The sequence below is a fragment of the Pteropus medius genome, unplaced genomic scaffold (assembly GCF_902729225.1).
Source record: "Pteropus medius unplaced genomic scaffold, Ma_sr-lr_union100, whole genome shotgun sequence".
In the NCBI taxonomy this organism is placed as follows: domain Eukaryota; kingdom Metazoa; phylum Chordata; class Mammalia; order Chiroptera; family Pteropodidae; genus Pteropus; species Pteropus medius.
In genome coordinates, this window is record NW_024351908.1 from 1 (window position 1) to 15,863 (window position 15,863).

At 52.9% G+C, this 15,863-nt stretch overlaps 2 protein-coding genes and 2 gene segments (V, D, J or C); all 4 read left to right on the forward strand.

The window, feature by feature from the left end:
* The first annotated feature begins 1,309 nt into the window (after positions 1 to 1,309).
* LOC120589133 (T cell receptor beta variable 5-1-like) lies at positions 1,310 to 1,797 on the forward strand. The segment is given in 2 exon segments: positions 1,310 to 1,363; positions 1,481 to 1,797. Coding segments are annotated over 2 exon segments (366 nt in total).
* A 1,324-nt stretch (positions 1,798 to 3,121) lies between these two features.
* On the forward strand, positions 3,122 to 3,643 carry LOC120589134 (T cell receptor beta variable 9-like). The segment is given in 2 exon segments: positions 3,122 to 3,196; positions 3,327 to 3,643. Coding segments are annotated over 2 exon segments (366 nt in total).
* Positions 3,644 to 6,074: 2,431 nt separating this feature from the next.
* Positions 6,075 to 8,004, forward strand: LOC120589131 (M1-specific T cell receptor beta chain-like). Its single transcript, XM_039846533.1, has 4 exons — positions 6,075 to 6,280; positions 6,411 to 6,897; positions 7,113 to 7,223; positions 7,977 to 8,004. Exons 1-4 carry the CDS (start codon positions 6,205 to 6,207, stop codon positions 8,002 to 8,004), a joined length of 702 nt encoding a protein of 233 aa, XP_039702467.1. The 5' UTR covers positions 6,075 to 6,204.
* A 523-nt stretch (positions 8,005 to 8,527) lies between these two features.
* Positions 8,528 to 13,856, forward strand: LOC120589132 (uncharacterized). The gene is made up of 3 exons (XM_039846534.1): positions 8,528 to 8,806; positions 8,916 to 9,203; positions 13,480 to 13,856. Exons 1-3 carry the CDS (start codon positions 8,569 to 8,571, stop codon positions 13,854 to 13,856), a joined length of 903 nt encoding a protein of 300 aa, XP_039702468.1. The 5' UTR covers positions 8,528 to 8,568.
* The last annotated feature ends 2,007 nt before the right edge of the window (positions 13,857 to 15,863 follow it).

Consider the following 15,863-nt stretch of genomic DNA (forward strand, 5'->3'; position numbering starts at 1 on the left):
CTAGCAGGCTCAGTGTAGGGGGTTGGGACACTTTATTTTCTACTTGGGCCTCACAGGAAAAACTTAGAGAAATTTAATCATCTACACTCGTATGCTCGTATATGGGGAGATGGACGTGACGTAATTATCCATGAACAGAGGCAAAAGGAGTGTTTCTAAAAGAGGGTGGGAGAGAAGGAAGCACGTACTCCAGCCATATGGGACCAGCGAGTATTTTTTTTAATTTGGGAGTAAGCTGATTGGAGGGCACCTTGCAAAGAGACCTGTCTGCTCTGCCTCGAGCAAGCTGTCTGGGGGTCTCCGAAGAGAAAGCTACTTCAGTTAATTAGCAGTTTTCCAGAAATCATATGGAGTCCAATTTGGCAGGAAAGCCACGCATCCCTGTGTGACCTCTGCCGAGTTCTTTCTCAGCAACTCCACGTCCTCTAGGTCAGGTTTGTACCATCCTCTTCATTGGAATTTTCTCAAAGCAAAATATTTCCTCCATGACCACCATTTTCTTTTCTCTTATAATGAGAAATGACAGATCAGTTCGGGCCGTTTCTTGTGCATTGTTTTCTCTTTAAGAAACAAACAAAAAAACAGAAACAAAAACAAAAGTACAATTGGCAAATGGCGAAATAGCTCCTAATTTAAGCACGTCCCAGGATTCTTGAACTTGCTCCCTGGAAAAGGCAAAATGTTGGTTACCGCCCAAATAGGCCACACGGGGGCGCTGTGGAACTGCCGAGCTCCAAAAGCCTCTGGGGCAGAGCAAGGGGACAGAGCTAGGGGCCTGGGACCAGGAGGGCTAAGGAACAGCCTTGTTTGGTGCTGGCATCGGCTACAAGGCCTCATAGCACAGACACTAATTTGCAGGTGCTGTCCGAGCCGGGGGCCGTGAACCTCAGCTGTGCGGTGGTCGGGGAGGCTCTGGCTTACAAGGGAACGTGGAGGGTGCAGAGCCGGGAGGGGGCGGCCCGCACACCCCACGCCCCAGGAGCCACGACCAGAGGAGAACCAGTGTCTGGAGGGAGAAGCACGGGGCTGTGGGGACGGGCACGCTGCCGGAAACCAGCACCCCACACGCCACTCCACATAGGGGGCTCTGCAGGACAGAAGGGTGCTGAGTCCCCTGAGCCGGGGACCTGACGAGGGAGGTGAGGCTCGTGGGAACCCACAGAGACAACGACACGAGAGCAGGGACGTCACCGCTGATCCTCTCAGCAGAGACCGACGCCCAGAGCATCAGCTCTCAGAGGACCAGAGCTCTGAGCAGGGACAGGCCTGCCCCGTCCTGCAGCCCCACCCCCACCCCGACGCCCCCACCCCGCCATGGGCCCCAGGCTCCTCTGCTGTGTGGCCCTCTGGCTCCTGGGAGCAGGTATGTCTTTGGTCCAGGTGAGACATCTCCGTTCTCAGCCTGACAGTGGCCGAATCCAAGGCTCCCTCAGGTCCCCTCCCGTGCCCTTTCTCCAGCCCCTGTCTCCTTCCCTCACAGGCCCAGTGGATTCTGGAGTCACGCAGACCCCAAGACACGTGGTCAGAGCGAGAGGGCAGACAGCGACGCTGACGTGTTCCCCTGTCTCTGGGCACCGGTCCATGTCCTGGTACCAGCAGGCCCCGGGCCAGGGCCCCCAGCTCCTCGTGGAGTATTACGACCGGAAAGAGAGAGAAAAAGGGAACCTTCCAGACCGGTTCTCAGTGCAGCAGCCCAGCGACTCTCGCTCCGAGCTGAACATGAGCTCCCTGGAGCTGGCGGACTCGGCCCTGTATCTCTGCGCCAGCAGCCTTGACACAGCCCTGCAGAGTCACTGACATTCTGTGCACAAAGCTCCCAGCCCAGGCTCAGGAAGTGACCGCAGGGGTGGCAGCTGCCAGACAGACAGACCTGTGAGAACCTCGGGACTTGCAGTGGGAAGGGGCAGTGGCTTAGGGCACTGGGAAGGGCAGCCTCGGGCTCTCCCGGGACCACGGAGAACACCGAGATCTGTTCGGGGGACGATGCTACATCAGCACGTTCACTCCAAAATGTCCCTCCCCACCTGGTGCTCTGTGCCTCAAGGACAGGGGACGAGGTTGTCATTTCGTGGCTGCACCCTCGGTTTCCCCGGGAGGGAGAGTTCATTTGGAGACACAATTGTTGGCTAAGTGTGGAGTCTAGAAGATGGACTCACAGGGATGAGTTTTATGTGATTTAGGGAGAATAACTGAGGTTTTGGAGACGTCTAGGAGAGAAATAAATGATTAACAATGGTTGCAAAGAGGGTTAGGAGACAGTTGATCTGAAAACTGTTATTTATAACATGATCACTTTTCTCCCGTTCCCAAAGTTTTCAGTGCCCAGAAAATATAAAGCGAGGCCGTTTATTTTCATGCCCGTGTTATTCTGAGCTGGTCTCTTCTATCTTAACTTACTAACCGCAACGGTGCAGCACCAATGAGGTCTTCTGAACCGAAATGTCGGTGTGATCTTTTGCCTCGAAGACCGAGGGTGGGTTAAAGATCCACCCTAAATCGGCCAGACTAGGAGAGCAGCAGAATGGAGGGCGCAGGATGTGGGGCCGCAGGGATGGGGTTTGGGGGAAACTTCTGTTCTTAACAGGAAATGTGAATCCAGGAGGCTGTGGATCCACAGTGCTGCAGGCTTCCCTGGGAGGGAGGGAGGGAGTGACCCAGGTGAGGACAGTGGAAGGGACTCTTGGCTACGTGCCTGCATCTGGAGGTGGTTTGAGTTCCCTGAATGGGCCTTGGGAAGTGGGGAGCCACAGGGACCCCTCACGACTCAGGATGTGGAGCGGGGCCTCCCTGAGCCTGCGGGGGAAGTGGAGGGAGTGGGGGTGGGGCGGCAGGGCCTGGGTCATTGGGGTCAGGCGGGGACAGGCAGAGGAGCATCAGGTATGTGTGGGCATGTGGGGACAGTGCTCACCCCACAGCCACCCTTGCAGAGGGCTGTGCAGGACAAGGAGTGGCAAATGGAGCATCTGACCCTGGGTCCTGTCAGGGGTACAGTGGATGGGGAGGCAGCTTGCACGGGCAGTGACATCAGAGCAGTGACATCATAGGCGAATGTTCCTGTCAGGGGACCAGGAGGTACAGAGCTTGAAACCACTCGGCCTGGAGACCCCGCCCAGCAGCTAGATGTCTTGGGCTCCTGATGCCACCACCATGGGCTCCAGGCTCCTCTGCTGCGTGGCCCTTTGTCTCCTGGGGGCAGGTGAGCCCTGCACTGGGAAAGCCTCTGACACGTGTTTGCCGCCCCTGAAGTACGAGCGTGCCGGTGATGGCTGCAGCCGGAGGCTCCCCGTCCTCGGCCCTCAGCTTCTTCCTGTCTCCTTCCCTCACAGGCCCAGTGGATTCTGGAGTCACGCAGACCCCAAGACACGTGGTCAAAGCAGAAGGACAGACAGCAACGCTGAGGTGTTCCCCTGTCTCTGGGCACCTCTACGTGTCCTGGTACCAGCAGGCCCCGGGTCAGGGCCCCCAGTTCCTCGGGCAGTATTACAATGGGGAAGAGAATGAAAAAGGGAACCTTCCAGACCGGTTCTCAGTGAAGCAGCTCAGGGACTCTCGCTACGAGCTGAACATGAGCTCCCTGGAGCTGGCGGACTCGGCCCTGTATCTCTGCGCCAGCAGCCTTGACACAGCCCTGCAGAGTCACTGACATTCTTTGCACAAAGCTCCCTGCCCCGGGTCAGGAAGCGACCGCAGGGGTGGCAGCTGCCAGCCAGATAGGCTCAGGCCTGAGGAAAGCGACTGCCTTTCCCAGACACTCTGCCCCTTACAGATGTGGTATGTTTTCATGCTCACAGAAATCATGCTGCATACGTATTTTTTTACCCATTGATATGTCTGAGGTCTCATACTTCATAACTGGCAGAGCAAGAAATCAAACTCAAGGCTGTTCCTCAACACCTGCGGTCGTCCCCCTCACCGCTTGCCCTGTCCCCACGTCGAGCTTCCGTTCTCCAGGTCCAGACAAACAGGCCTTCAAGGATCATGCATCACCTGTGATTGTCACAGCCTTTCCCCTGACACCGCAAAGGAACATCTCACTTTAAGCCACGAATATGCCCTGATCCTTTATTGTGACAATAGAGAGAGGCACAATTTTCAGCCACGCGGGGTCTCTCATGGAGGTCACATGTGTAGGGACGTTCCCAGAGGAGCTTCCCCAGCAGCAGAGCAGAGGGAATGGGGTATTTGCAGGAAAAGGGGCCGTTTTTCTGCACATGACACAACGTTCAGGGGAAAGGAACACGGGTGACTTCATTCCTTCCTTCGTTTCTCCTGTTCAAACCATTTCTCTTCTCACATTTGTACGGGGCATCGTATCCCAGAAAGTAGAAAATGAAAATAGGTGTGTTCTCGCCTTTGCGAGGGTGAAGGTCTGCGTTTTGAAGTCTGCCGATTTCTGTGTCGCTGTCCCCCGAAAGCACCCTCAGGAGCACCCAGACGATGTTCAGCTAGGTGAGTGCGCACGTCCCGGCCCCGTCTGCTGGGCACAGGAGTCAACCTTCTGCCACCTTCCAGGGTCGCGAACATAACGCGATGAGGTTGAAACAGGACGGAGCAGGTATCTGGGTGTCTCTACGTCCTTAGTTAATCTCTGAAGATTTTCGCCACCATGATTTGCACACAAAGGTAGAAGAGACTCACTTTGCCTAGAAACGCTGTAGTTGGGGACTTTAGATGTCGCAGCAATGCAAATACTTATGCCCGATGATTCATCATACGAGAGGAACGAGCCTGTAGCGTACGTCCCTCCTCAGGCATTTTGGCATCGTCTTTATTGACATATGAACTATATACGATAAACATGACACACTCTAAATGAACAGGTCAATGATTTTTGAGACGTATGTCCATGGAAATGCTTATAACACCTGCCCCATGAAGACGTGGGACATTTTCATCCCCCGGAAGGTCCCTTCGTGCCCCTTTGCGATGAATGGCTCATCCACCGCTGACAACCAGCGATAGGGTTTCTACCTCTATAAATTGGCTTTTCTCAGGCATCTTGTAAAAGGGCATTTAAAGTGCCTGCCAATTAAAACAATCCCTCTTTAGGAAGCATCTCAACGTTTAAGAGAGTGAGGTGCTTCTGGGAAGTTCTGGTTAAGGTGCTTGAAGCCACACACGATGCCGGAGTGACACCAGGGACCAGTGTATCTGGAGACCGATGTTTTGGGATGAGGACCGTCAAAAGGTCTTCGCGGCTGGTAAAAGCCGTTTTTCTAAAATTTACTCATTTTCGCTCATTTCTTTTCTCGTGCACCCCTTCTTTCAAATTATTTAATAATTGCATTTAGACAAAAATTCATCATCTCCACGGAAATTAGCTTGAGTTCACAGCAGACACAGACACAGCCTGGCTTCATGTCCACACACGGTGTGTTGGGGCCGAGCCGACCAGGGTGATGATGACGTCACCGAGGGATCATTTCACACTGGGGAAAGGGTTCCCTTCACCTTGACCCCAAGTGTCCAACCTATTGAACACAGGCCTTCAGGTGGGAAGTCCCCCTTCTGTCCCAGCCCTCCTGGGCACCAGTGTCCCATGCTGTGTGTTCTTGGTCTTCAAGACCAGACGTGGAACCTTCTGCAGGCCGGCCAGGCCCAGTTTGAGGCTTGTCAATATCACTGCAACGTCAGGCTCCTCCTCCGGTTCCAACTTCAGCTTCTATGTCCTTCAGGCCCAGAGACGCAGGTTACCCCACCCCCAGCTCTGGGGTCGTACAGAAGGGGACCCAGTGCGTCAGAGGCCCCTGCAGACTCAAAACGGAAAATTGGGTACTTGAGACCGGCCAGGGAATGTGCAGGCTCCGTGGTTCAAACATCAAGAGCTGGAAATCGTGACAGCAGAGCACAGAAGCGAGGACGGGGGTCGCGTGCAGATTAGATGGAGGTGTTTCAAGATGGGGGTGGTGCGGCAGGGCCTGGGTAATTGGGGTCAGGCAGAGACAGGCAGAGGAGCATCAGGTATGTGTGGGCATGTGGGGACAGTGCTCACCCCACAGCCACCCTTGCAGAGGGCTGTGCAGGACAAGGAGTGGCAAATGCAGCATCTGACCCTGGGTCCTGTCAGGGGTACAGTGGATGGGGAGGCAGCTTGCACGGGCAGTGACATCAGAGCAGTGACATCATAGGCGAATGTTCCTGTCAGGGGACCGGGAGGTACAGAGCTTGAAACCACTGGCCCTGGAGACCCCGCCCTGCAGCTAGATGTCTTGGGCTCCTGATGCCACCACCATGGGCTCCAGGCTCCTCTGCTGCGTGGCCCTTTGTCTCCTGGGGGCAGGTGAGCCCTGCACTGGGAAAGCCTATGACACGTGTTTGCCGCCCCTGAAGTGCGAACCTGCCGGTGATGGCTGCAGCCGGAGGCTCCCCGTCCTCGGCCCTCAGCTTCTTCCTGTCTCCTTCCCTCACAGGCCCAGTGGATTCTGGAGTCACGCAGACCCCAAGACACCTGGTCAAAGCAGAAGGACAGACAGCATCGCTGAGGTGTTCCCCTGTCTCTGGGCACCTCTACGTGTACTGGTACCAGCAGGCCCCGGGCCAAGGCCCCCAGTTCCTCCTACAGTATTTCGATGGGAAAGAGACAAGAAAAGAGAACCTTCCAGACCGGTTCTCAGTGAAGCAGCTCAACGACTCTCGCTCCGAGCTGAACATGAGCTCCCTGGAGCTGGCGGACTCGGCTGTGTATCTCTGCGCCAGCAGCAAAGCCACAGCGTGGCACAGTCACCTCCTTCCTGCTCACAAACCTCACACTTCTCTCCCCTTGCCACCCCTGGAGCCCCTCACGGGGCCGTTCATCGCTCTACGGTCCCCAACGAAAGGAGGATCTGGACATCAGTGGTGCTTTGGGTCGAAAGAGACCAGCAAGTCCCCCCTGAACTACTATTGCTGTGAATGGACGTAATTACGGCTTATTGTCCCAGAGCCAGCTCGGTGCTCCAGGGCAAGGCCTGGGTGTCCCGGACCCCAGCAGTCGTCCGCAGGACTGTGAGGTCACCGTCCCCGAGGCAGACGCAGCCGAGGTCCTGCGGAGCGAACGGCACCTCCTCCTCTGTGTCTCTGTCGGCATCTGGAGAGTTCGCGACGGCCTCCTCCAGCGTGTTCTGTCCTTACAGCCTCTTCTACCCCTGTCCCATGGGGAGCTTTCTGCCCGAAATGATCCAAACCGTCTTCGCGTGTGAGCTGAGGGTCGCGACCTTTGCGCCCGTCACCTGGTGCCCGCAGCGGTGAGGACAGTGAGATGTCGTTTGCTCTGCGCAGCTGCAGCGGCCCCGTTCCCGGGCTCCGTGTGTTTCTCCCGTGGCACGAGTCCTGGCAGTTGGGATGAAACAGAGTTTCCCAAGTCATGCAGTTTCGTCCGGACTCCATGGCAAACCTGATGTCTAGAACCTGGGTGTCTCGTGCGGTGTCCGAGTCTTTTCGTTTGAAATAATTTCCCTGAATTCTTTAACTCGGGAAGATGTGGGATTTTCCTGATAATAATGACCCTATTCTTTTTTATTTGTTCGCCACATCATATCTTTTTACATATTATTTGTTATTAACATAAACAGTTATACAGCTCTTACCTGTCCGTGGAGCAGCCGCAGTTTGTATCTGTGAATCTAACGCCCTGGTCGGAGGGCACAGGGTTAAGGACCCTGGGTTTCTGGGAGTCCTACGAGATAACCCATCTCTGCAGGGCTGGGATGGAATGTCACCGACAGCATGACAGCGCTGCCCTGAGCCTTGCTGGTAAGGGGAGTGACCGTCCCCGAATCCCCTTCTTAGAAATGGTGGCAGCTCAAATCCCTTTCCCAGAGGATGAGTGTTCTGTATTTCGATTGTCTTCCTATTTGGGGAGGGCGTGGGGTTTTTGTTCATTTTTGGTAATGGAGATAAAAGAACCTCAATTCACTCCAGGGTCTGCGTTTTCCCTCCTGTTTCAGACTAAATGTCGTTTCCTCCCATCCCCCCTTCTCTCCCTTTCCCTTTCACAGATGGTTTGGGGAGCAGGTCTCACTGTAGCTGCCAGATCATGTGACAGTCGCTATGTAGAATGAAGGTGGGGCTTTGAGCATGTAACTCACAGGAACAGAGTCAGCCTGGAATAATGCTGGGATTAGCATTTAGGGGACTCGAGCATATGAGCTGCAGGATCCTGCTTCTGGAACATTCCGCCTGCTGACCTCGCAACACTTTCCAGCATCTCTTGAGCCATTCATTGCCCAGGAAATGATGATGAAACTTCAGTTGCTGGCCACAAGATGGGACTGTGATGCCACTGAGCCTTAAAGGGTTGTGGGTGCCTCTGGAAGAGCAGCCTGGGAGGAAATGGGTTAAAAACGCAGACATGGATTCAATATCAGGCAGATGTTCAGTTATTGCTGGGCTCCCTAAAGCTACGGAAGAGCGGGGAGATCCCTCTAGACTGTAACGGGATCCACGGTTGAAGGATCCGGGCAAGGCCGCCTTGATGTCGGGGCAGGTGTAGGCAGACGAGCACCCAGCTGGTAGGAGATTGGGAAACCACAAGGCGGGTGCACCCTGCACTGGGCGCCTCGCAGCCACACCCCACCACCCCTGCAGGCCATGCCTCGCTGTGTCTATTCAGCCCGAGCCAGTCGGGACGGGCCCTGGGCCGGGAGCCTCTGCAGGGGTGAGGAGCAGCGACAACCCAGCAGACCTGCCTGTCCCTGGGAGAAGGGCCTCGGACTTCCCTCCCCGTGCTGCGGGTCAGGGCGTGTGGCTGAGACAGCCCCTCCTCACCCTGACCTGGCCATGGGCCCCAACCTCTTCCGTGTGACTCTCTGTCTCCTCGTAGCAGCGGGTGAGTTCTAGAGTCCGTTGCCAAGCCCCAGTGCCAAGCCTTCCCTTGCTTTGCAGATCCAGGTGACTCCTCACGCCTCGCCTTTACCTTCTGTCTGTCTCTGCAACAGGCTCCGTGGATGCTGCCGTCACCCAGACGCCAAGACACCGTGTCATACAAACAGGAAAGAAGACGATCCTGGAATGTTCTCAGGACATGGACCATTTTTCAATGTACTGGTATCGACAAGACCCGGGCCAAGGGCCAAGTCTGATCTATTATTCCACTGGTGAAGGCAGCATTGTCAAAGGGGACGTCCCAGAAGGTTACAGTGTCTCCCGAAACAAGACTGAGGATTTCCTCTTGACCCTGGAGTCGGCCAGCACCAAGCAGACCTCCCTGTACCTCTGTGCCAGCAGTGAGAGCACAGCGCTGCACAGACAGCTGCTCTCTGCACAAAAAGGGCAGCCACAGGCTGGGAGGGACGCTCCGCCCTGAGCTTCCTGTCTCCCCGGGACAAAGAGCCGCCACCACCGAAGCTGCCACCACACTTCCTAGCCGTGGGGTCTCAGTGTGAGGGGCCTTGAGCAGCACGCACCTCCGCGTGAACTCAGTGCATCGTCACGGCGTGTGCGTGTGTGTGCGTGCGTGTGTAAATGCAAACCGCACGAACTGTTCATTTCTGGAGATTTTCATTTAATATTTTTGGACTGCGGTTGACCTCACGTCACTGACCCTGCAGCAAGCGAAACTGCAGAGCGGGGGGGACCAGTGCACGCGAAAGCAACAGACGTGACAACGACGGCGAGACAGGGAATGGAGAAAGGGATTCGCATCGCGCCCTCCCACGAAAGAGAGAAAATGGAATGAGTCTGAGAATGTTTACTCCTACGGAAGAAGACACGAAAAGAAGGAAAAGGGGAGAAAGCAGAGATGGACTCAGAGAACAAAGAACAAGACGATGGACAATGAGCAGCCAGACCAAGAGTCATCTCAAATCTCAGGCGTCCAAAAGCGCGGTGAAAAAGCAGAGATTGTGACATTGCATAAAAAAGAAAAACACAACTGTATGCTGCCTCCCAGAAATGCACCACAAAGACTGAGAACGCCAAAAAAAAAAGACAGAAAGATGTACCATGCTCACACTAATCAAAAGAGAGCTAGATATTCTCAGAGAAAGTAAATTTTGGAGCAGAGAATATCGTCCAGGATGAAGAAGGTCACATGCTAAAGATAAGGGGACAATCCCTGGAGAAGAGAGAACAAGAAAATATTTTTACATCGAAAAGAAATTCAGAACTGAAGCAAAAACAGGGAGAACTGCAAGGAGAAACAACAAACGCGCAGCTGTCGTCAGGCATCTCAGCACCTCTCTCTCAACAACTGACTGCACAAGGCGACAAAAAACAAAAAACAAAAAACTGAAGATATTGAAGACTTGAGCAACCTGTCAACCAAGGTGATTAACTGACATATGTGTGGAATACGTCGCTCAGCAGCAGGAGACTGCGTGCTCTTTGCCAGCGAACTCTGACCGTGTACCAGGGAAGACTGTCGACTCTGGGCACAAAATAAACATCAGTACATTTAAAAGAAATTCAAGTCATACAAAGCATGTTCTCTCACCACAGAGGAACTAAATTAGAAATCAGTAACACAAAGAGCTCTGGGAAAATCGCAAATGCGTGGATGAGCAACCATCTCCTGAGTGACCTATGTGGCAAAGAACAAATCGAAAGGGAAATCATAAGGGGCTTTTAGCTGAATGAAAATGAACATATATCAGCATTGGTGGGACGACACTAAGGGACACTCAGGGCGAAAACTGAAAAATAGGGACGAATTCCCTCCTCATCCTGAGGCCAGCATGACAAGAAACCCAAACCAACAAAGATTTTAGCAGAAAAACAAACAAACGAAAAAACCAAATTAACAGAAAACACCAAACACCCAGAGCAATATTCCTCATGAACACGATTAACAATACTTTTAAAATTCCACTATGTCAGATACAACAGCATCTAAAAATGATAATACATTGTGACTAAGTGGGAGTTATCTCAATTATAGGCAGCTGGGCTAACATTCAAAACACCGTCACTGTAATTTATCGTCTCAAATAATAAAGAAAATTATATGATCATCTCTACAGATGCACAAAAACATTTGATACACTACAATACCTGTTTCTGACTTTAACAAAATTGCACCTCAGGAGTCATTGGAAACTTCCTTCCCTTAATCAAGGGAATTTATAAAAAAAATCTATGGCTAATCAACCTTTTCGCAGTTAGGCCGTGGGAAGTTACAGATGCATATTGTAATTCCTGAATCAACTACTATAGGGAACAGGAAAGGAGGAAAATGGTGTTTTCAGCAGACGGCGGTGAAGAAGCTGGAGATGCACGTGCAGAATAATGCAGCTCAGTTCTGCTCCCCAGATGTGGGGCACGAGGACCAGTCTGGCCTCAGCCTGTGCTCACGTGACCCAGGAGCTCACAGTGCTGTTCATTTTTCTAAGTGGTTGAAAAAGAAAAAAAAGGATAACATTCTGTAAACTCCAAAAATTATACAGAGTTCAGATTTCGCTGTCCATGCGCCAAGGTTCATGGGAACAGAGCTGCGCACACTCGCGCACGCAGTGCCGGGCTGTTCGGGCTTTGCCACAGTGGAGCCGAGTGGCTACGCCAGAAAACCGAGAATGTTTACTATCGGACTTCTACAGAAAAAGTTTGCTAAGCAAAAACGGATATGAGATGGATGAACATTCTCAATGATCATAAAGCTTCTGACTCCAAAGCATCTGGAGGGTGCTAGGGGGGGAAGGGGAAACTATAGCAAATATCTCATCGTGTCCTTGGAGTAAGCAAAGATTTTTTTCAAAAAGAATGTTCTAATCTTTAAAAAGTAAATATTTCCTTGCCAAAACATTAAAAATTCAGTCCTCAAAAGATATTAGGGACATATCAATATCTATATCTACGTAGATATAGACACAGATATCTGAGAAAGTGTGTGTATCCAAACCAGACACACTTCCTGCAAATCAGAAATAAAAAGACTAGTAATTCAATTTCAAAGTAGAGCTACAGAACTGAACGGGGTGTTTAAAAAAAGAAGAGATCTAAGTAGGCAGTTCCCTCTTCATGGGACCCAGGAGTTTACATCCAGCTGCTTAGAAACTTTTTTGGCTGATTGAACTCCACCATCTGCCCTCCCCAGGAATCAGCTTACGCCCAAAGCCCCTCCCCTTCCCAGGCCAGCTTCATCTAGTGACTGGCTGGTATGCTCTTTCCTAGAACCCTGATGAGATTTAGACATTGTATTCCGTTTTTAGAAAATGTGCCATGCCTCCACGTGTTCATGCCTTGAGACAGGCAGACATCGAATCAGCAGGAGCTGTGCTGTGTCCTGAGGCCTCTTTCAGGGGGTCCTGGGCCAGCTTGGGCAGTGTCAACAGAGCTACTGCAGAAGTGGCCGCTTGAGGGCGCTGTGGGTCCACAGAGCCAGAGGCCATTGGCGCCCTGTGGGAGAGGGAGGGTTGAGGGAGACAGTCTTGGCTTGGTCCCTGCACCCGGGAGATTATCTAATGAATCAGAGTGAGTGCTGATTGTGATCTTTTCACATTCACTGATGTGCAGGTGTGTTTGTCACAGCAGGGAGCCATGAACTTCACCTTGCATGGAGTGAAGGCCTCTCTTGGAGGCTACCTTTGGTGGAAAGTATGACAGGGCGTCAGCTTGGATAATTCAAGCCGAGTACAGTCAAGGAGCACCTGCCCTGAGGGAAATAAAGGAGCCGTGGAGGCAGAGCCACCTGCCCCAAACCCTGCCCGACCCAGCTCCACACAGCCACCCGCACCTGCTCGTAGGCAGATGGAAGAATGGGGGAAGGCCTGGACCAGCCGAGCCTTGTCCAGGGGGTGCAGGGAGCCTCCAAGGACAGTGACATCACAGGCAAGCCCTCAAAACAGAGCAGGGGGAGGAGCAAAACCTCTGCTCTCTCACCCCGAAGACCAGATCCCTGAGTGAGGAGATGGCAGACAGGGGAGAGCTCGGTGTGCCCTTTTATAGGTAGGATGCTGGAGCTCCTGGAAGTTCCAGATATGTCACATATGTCAAACCTGCTTCCCCATGGCTCCGAAATCAACATTCCCCTAAATTCCATGGTGCTTCCCAGGTCTTGGCCTGCAATGAGACAATGAATTCACCTGTAAATGCTTGGAGTTGGAGGTTCAAACAGAGTCATTTCTCAGGCTGTAGATAAGAGATAGAGAAGGCATTGTGAGTTGGTGACATCTGAAGTGGGGCTTTAGAGGCAAAAATCTGCAGCCTAAGTCAATAATAGTTGAGTTCAGTCCGGCCTGAATCACCTGCCAGAGATGAAGCCTTCTTTTGTGAAGGGAGCTCCTGAGTTGAGGCTGGAGGCTCATTCAGTGATGTCACTGACTGACACGTCTTGTGGAGGTAAATGTCCCAAAATGCACTTCTCTGCTCGTGCTCACAGGGGCTCTGGGCTGGGCTGTTCCACAGCTACCGACCATGCCATGGCCAGCAGGCCCCTCTGCTGTGCGGTCCTTTGTCTCCTGGGAGTAGGTGAGGCCCCAGAAATATTGAGCATCTTCATGCTGAGTTTCCCTACTGTGACTCCAACATTATTTTTAATCTGTCCTTAACCCCTGTCTCCTTTCACAGGGCCCACAAATGCTGGGGTCACCCAGACACACAGGGATAAGGTGACGAAGATGGGACAAGAACTAACACTGAGCTGTAAACCAATTTCAAGCCATACCTACCTTTACTGCTACAGACAGACCTCGGTGCAGGGACCAGAGTCCCTGATTTACTTTCGTAATCAAGCTCCTATAGACGACAAAGGGGTGTCCAATGCCCGATTCTCAGCTGCGATGCCCAATGAGTCATTCTCCACCCTGAAGATCCAGGTCATAGACCCCGAGGACTCGGCCACGTACCTCTGTGCCAGCAGCTTAGCCACAGTGCTGCAGAGTCACCCGCTCCCCTTGCAGAAACCCTCACGCTTCCCCTTTCCGCTCCAGCCCCAGCCGTCCTGAGCGAGGGTCTCCCTGCTCCTCCCTCGCCGAGAGAAACGCCTGGGTCTGGGCACGACAAGGAAGGAGATAAGGAAGCGACACAGAAAATCTTGGGGAAGAAATAATGCAGGAAATGGGCTTCAAGGGTTCCTCTGAAATTGTCTGTGAGTCAAAACTGGCCACACCTGGAAGACAATCCTTAGTTCCCACGCTGTCGATTTTCGTGCCTTCCTGAATTCGCCCTCCCCAGCTGGATGCCATCTAGTCACTCCTGGCTGTTAATAGAAACCACCTCGACACACACACACACACACGCCACACACACACACACACACACACACACACAGACATCACGAGATGCAGGCACGCACGCACGCACATGCACACGATTTTCATTGTACCAAAAACTGCTTTACTTGGAGGGTGGACATTTCCTTCTAATGATCATATCGTGAGAAGAAATATATGGACTTTCATTACACTCAAAGAGTATTTCGAATGCCACTTTCCTCATTAGATGTTAGCTACCTTTCCTGGCACCCCGGGCTGTGTTTATCTCTGTCCTGCCTAAGAGATCCCAGGCCTGAGAACACACAGCAGAGGCCAGTGCCAGCCGAAGGCTTGTGGGGGACACCGAATGCAGATGGGACCCTTTTCAGCTTCCGCTGTGGGACAGTCAGTATGGACTGCACAGTGGGACATCTAAGAGCACGCAGCCTGTCCGGCCTCCCTCAGCCTTCTTTCCTCCTTCGTGCTTCTGGTTTATGCCGGAAATGTCCGCATAACGCCTGCGATGCACCCTGAGGGGTTTAATGACGACCTTCTCCCGTGTCGTGTCACACCCTCTCAGCCCGAGCGGGGCGTCTCTGACACCGCTGCAGACGATGCTGTGTGTCGAGTGCCCACGGCGAGTCAGGTTCACTGAGTTCCGTCTCACGGCCGATGCCTCTTGTCATCGTCCTACCCTCTTTTGCCATTCAGGAGCCTTGACCTTCCAGATGGACACAGTGAAGAATAAGATGTCTGCTGTGTTTACACCGAGAGACACAGTCTGCTTCTACGTCCGCTTTTGGTGTGTTATTTGTCCTCCCGGCTCCTCCTGCTTCTTCCAGATCATTCTCTCCTCTCCCGCGGGAGACCCAGCTCTGTCGTGCGTGTGGCGCTGGCGAGTGACTCTTTCTCGCTGCATTTCCTTCTCTCCCGTCAGGTTTGTCCTCGGTCCCTTCTTCCCCGCACTGCAATCCTCTCGTCACTGGGGACTTCATCGTCCTATAGACAATTTCTACGTTGGCTTCACATTTTAGTTTCTTGACCTCCTCAATTTTCATGGTTTTTTTTTCCGGGGGGACCTGGAGCAAAGCTCTAACGCAGCAAGAAATTTTTCAGACTCCGTGTGTCTGGGAGACAGGCATTGCCCTGAGAGGGGGAATGACGGACGTGAGGTTTAGAAAAGACTTTATCGTGTTCAGAATTAGCAGTGGTAACGGCACACCTAAGTGGACACGTCCCGCCGACGGCAGACAAGTGATCCATCGGAGGAGGCAGAATGCCACAGCACTGGGGCTGTCAGAGGTGACAGCGGAAGAAGGTGCTTAAGCCTCGCATGAGCCAATCACATCCCAGAATGGTTTTGACCAATCTGAGCCAATCTGCTTTGAGAGGAGGTCCTATGAGCAGTGACAAGAACAATGTCATTGCCGGGCCTCTCTCCACCGTGTGGAGATGAGAGGAACTAGAAGCCCTGGCCCTCTGCGCATGCCCACGAGGGCCTCAGCTGGGTAAAGTGTCCTCCTGCCCCACCTGCCATGGCCACCAGGCTCCTCTGCTGCGTGGCCCTTTGTCTCCTGGGAGTAGGTGAGGCACCAGGAATAAAGAACCTGCATTTTTCGGTATTCCCAGTTATAATTTATGTGTTCCTTATCTTGTTCCCAAACTCTGTCCCCTGCCTCAGAGGCCACAGATGCTCAAGTGACCCAGTTACCGGGACACAAGGTGACAAAGAGGGGACAAGAAGTAACTCTGAGCTGT

Coding starts and splice junctions, on each gene's coding strand:
- LOC120589131 (XM_039846533.1), top strand. CDS start 6,205: ATGTCTTGGGCTCCTGATGCCACCACCATGGGCTCCAGGCTCCTCTGC. Junction 6,281..6,410: donor CCTTTGTCTCCTGGGGGCAG/GTGAGCCCTGCA, acceptor CTTCCCTCACAG/GCCCAGTGGATTCTGGAGTC. Junction 6,898..7,112: donor TACTATTGCTGTGAATGGAC/GTAATTACGGCT, acceptor CTGTCCTTACAG/CCTCTTCTACCCCTGTCCCA.
- LOC120589132 (XM_039846534.1), top strand. CDS start 8,569: ATGCCTCGCTGTGTCTATTCAGCCCGAGCCAGTCGGGACGGGCCCTGG. Junction 8,807..8,915: donor CTGTCTCCTCGTAGCAGCGG/GTGAGTTCTAGA, acceptor TCTCTGCAACAG/GCTCCGTGGATGCTGCCGTC. Junction 9,204..13,479: donor CCTGTACCTCTGTGCCAGCA/GTGAGAGCACAG, acceptor CTCCTTTCACAG/GGCCCACAAATGCTGGGGTC.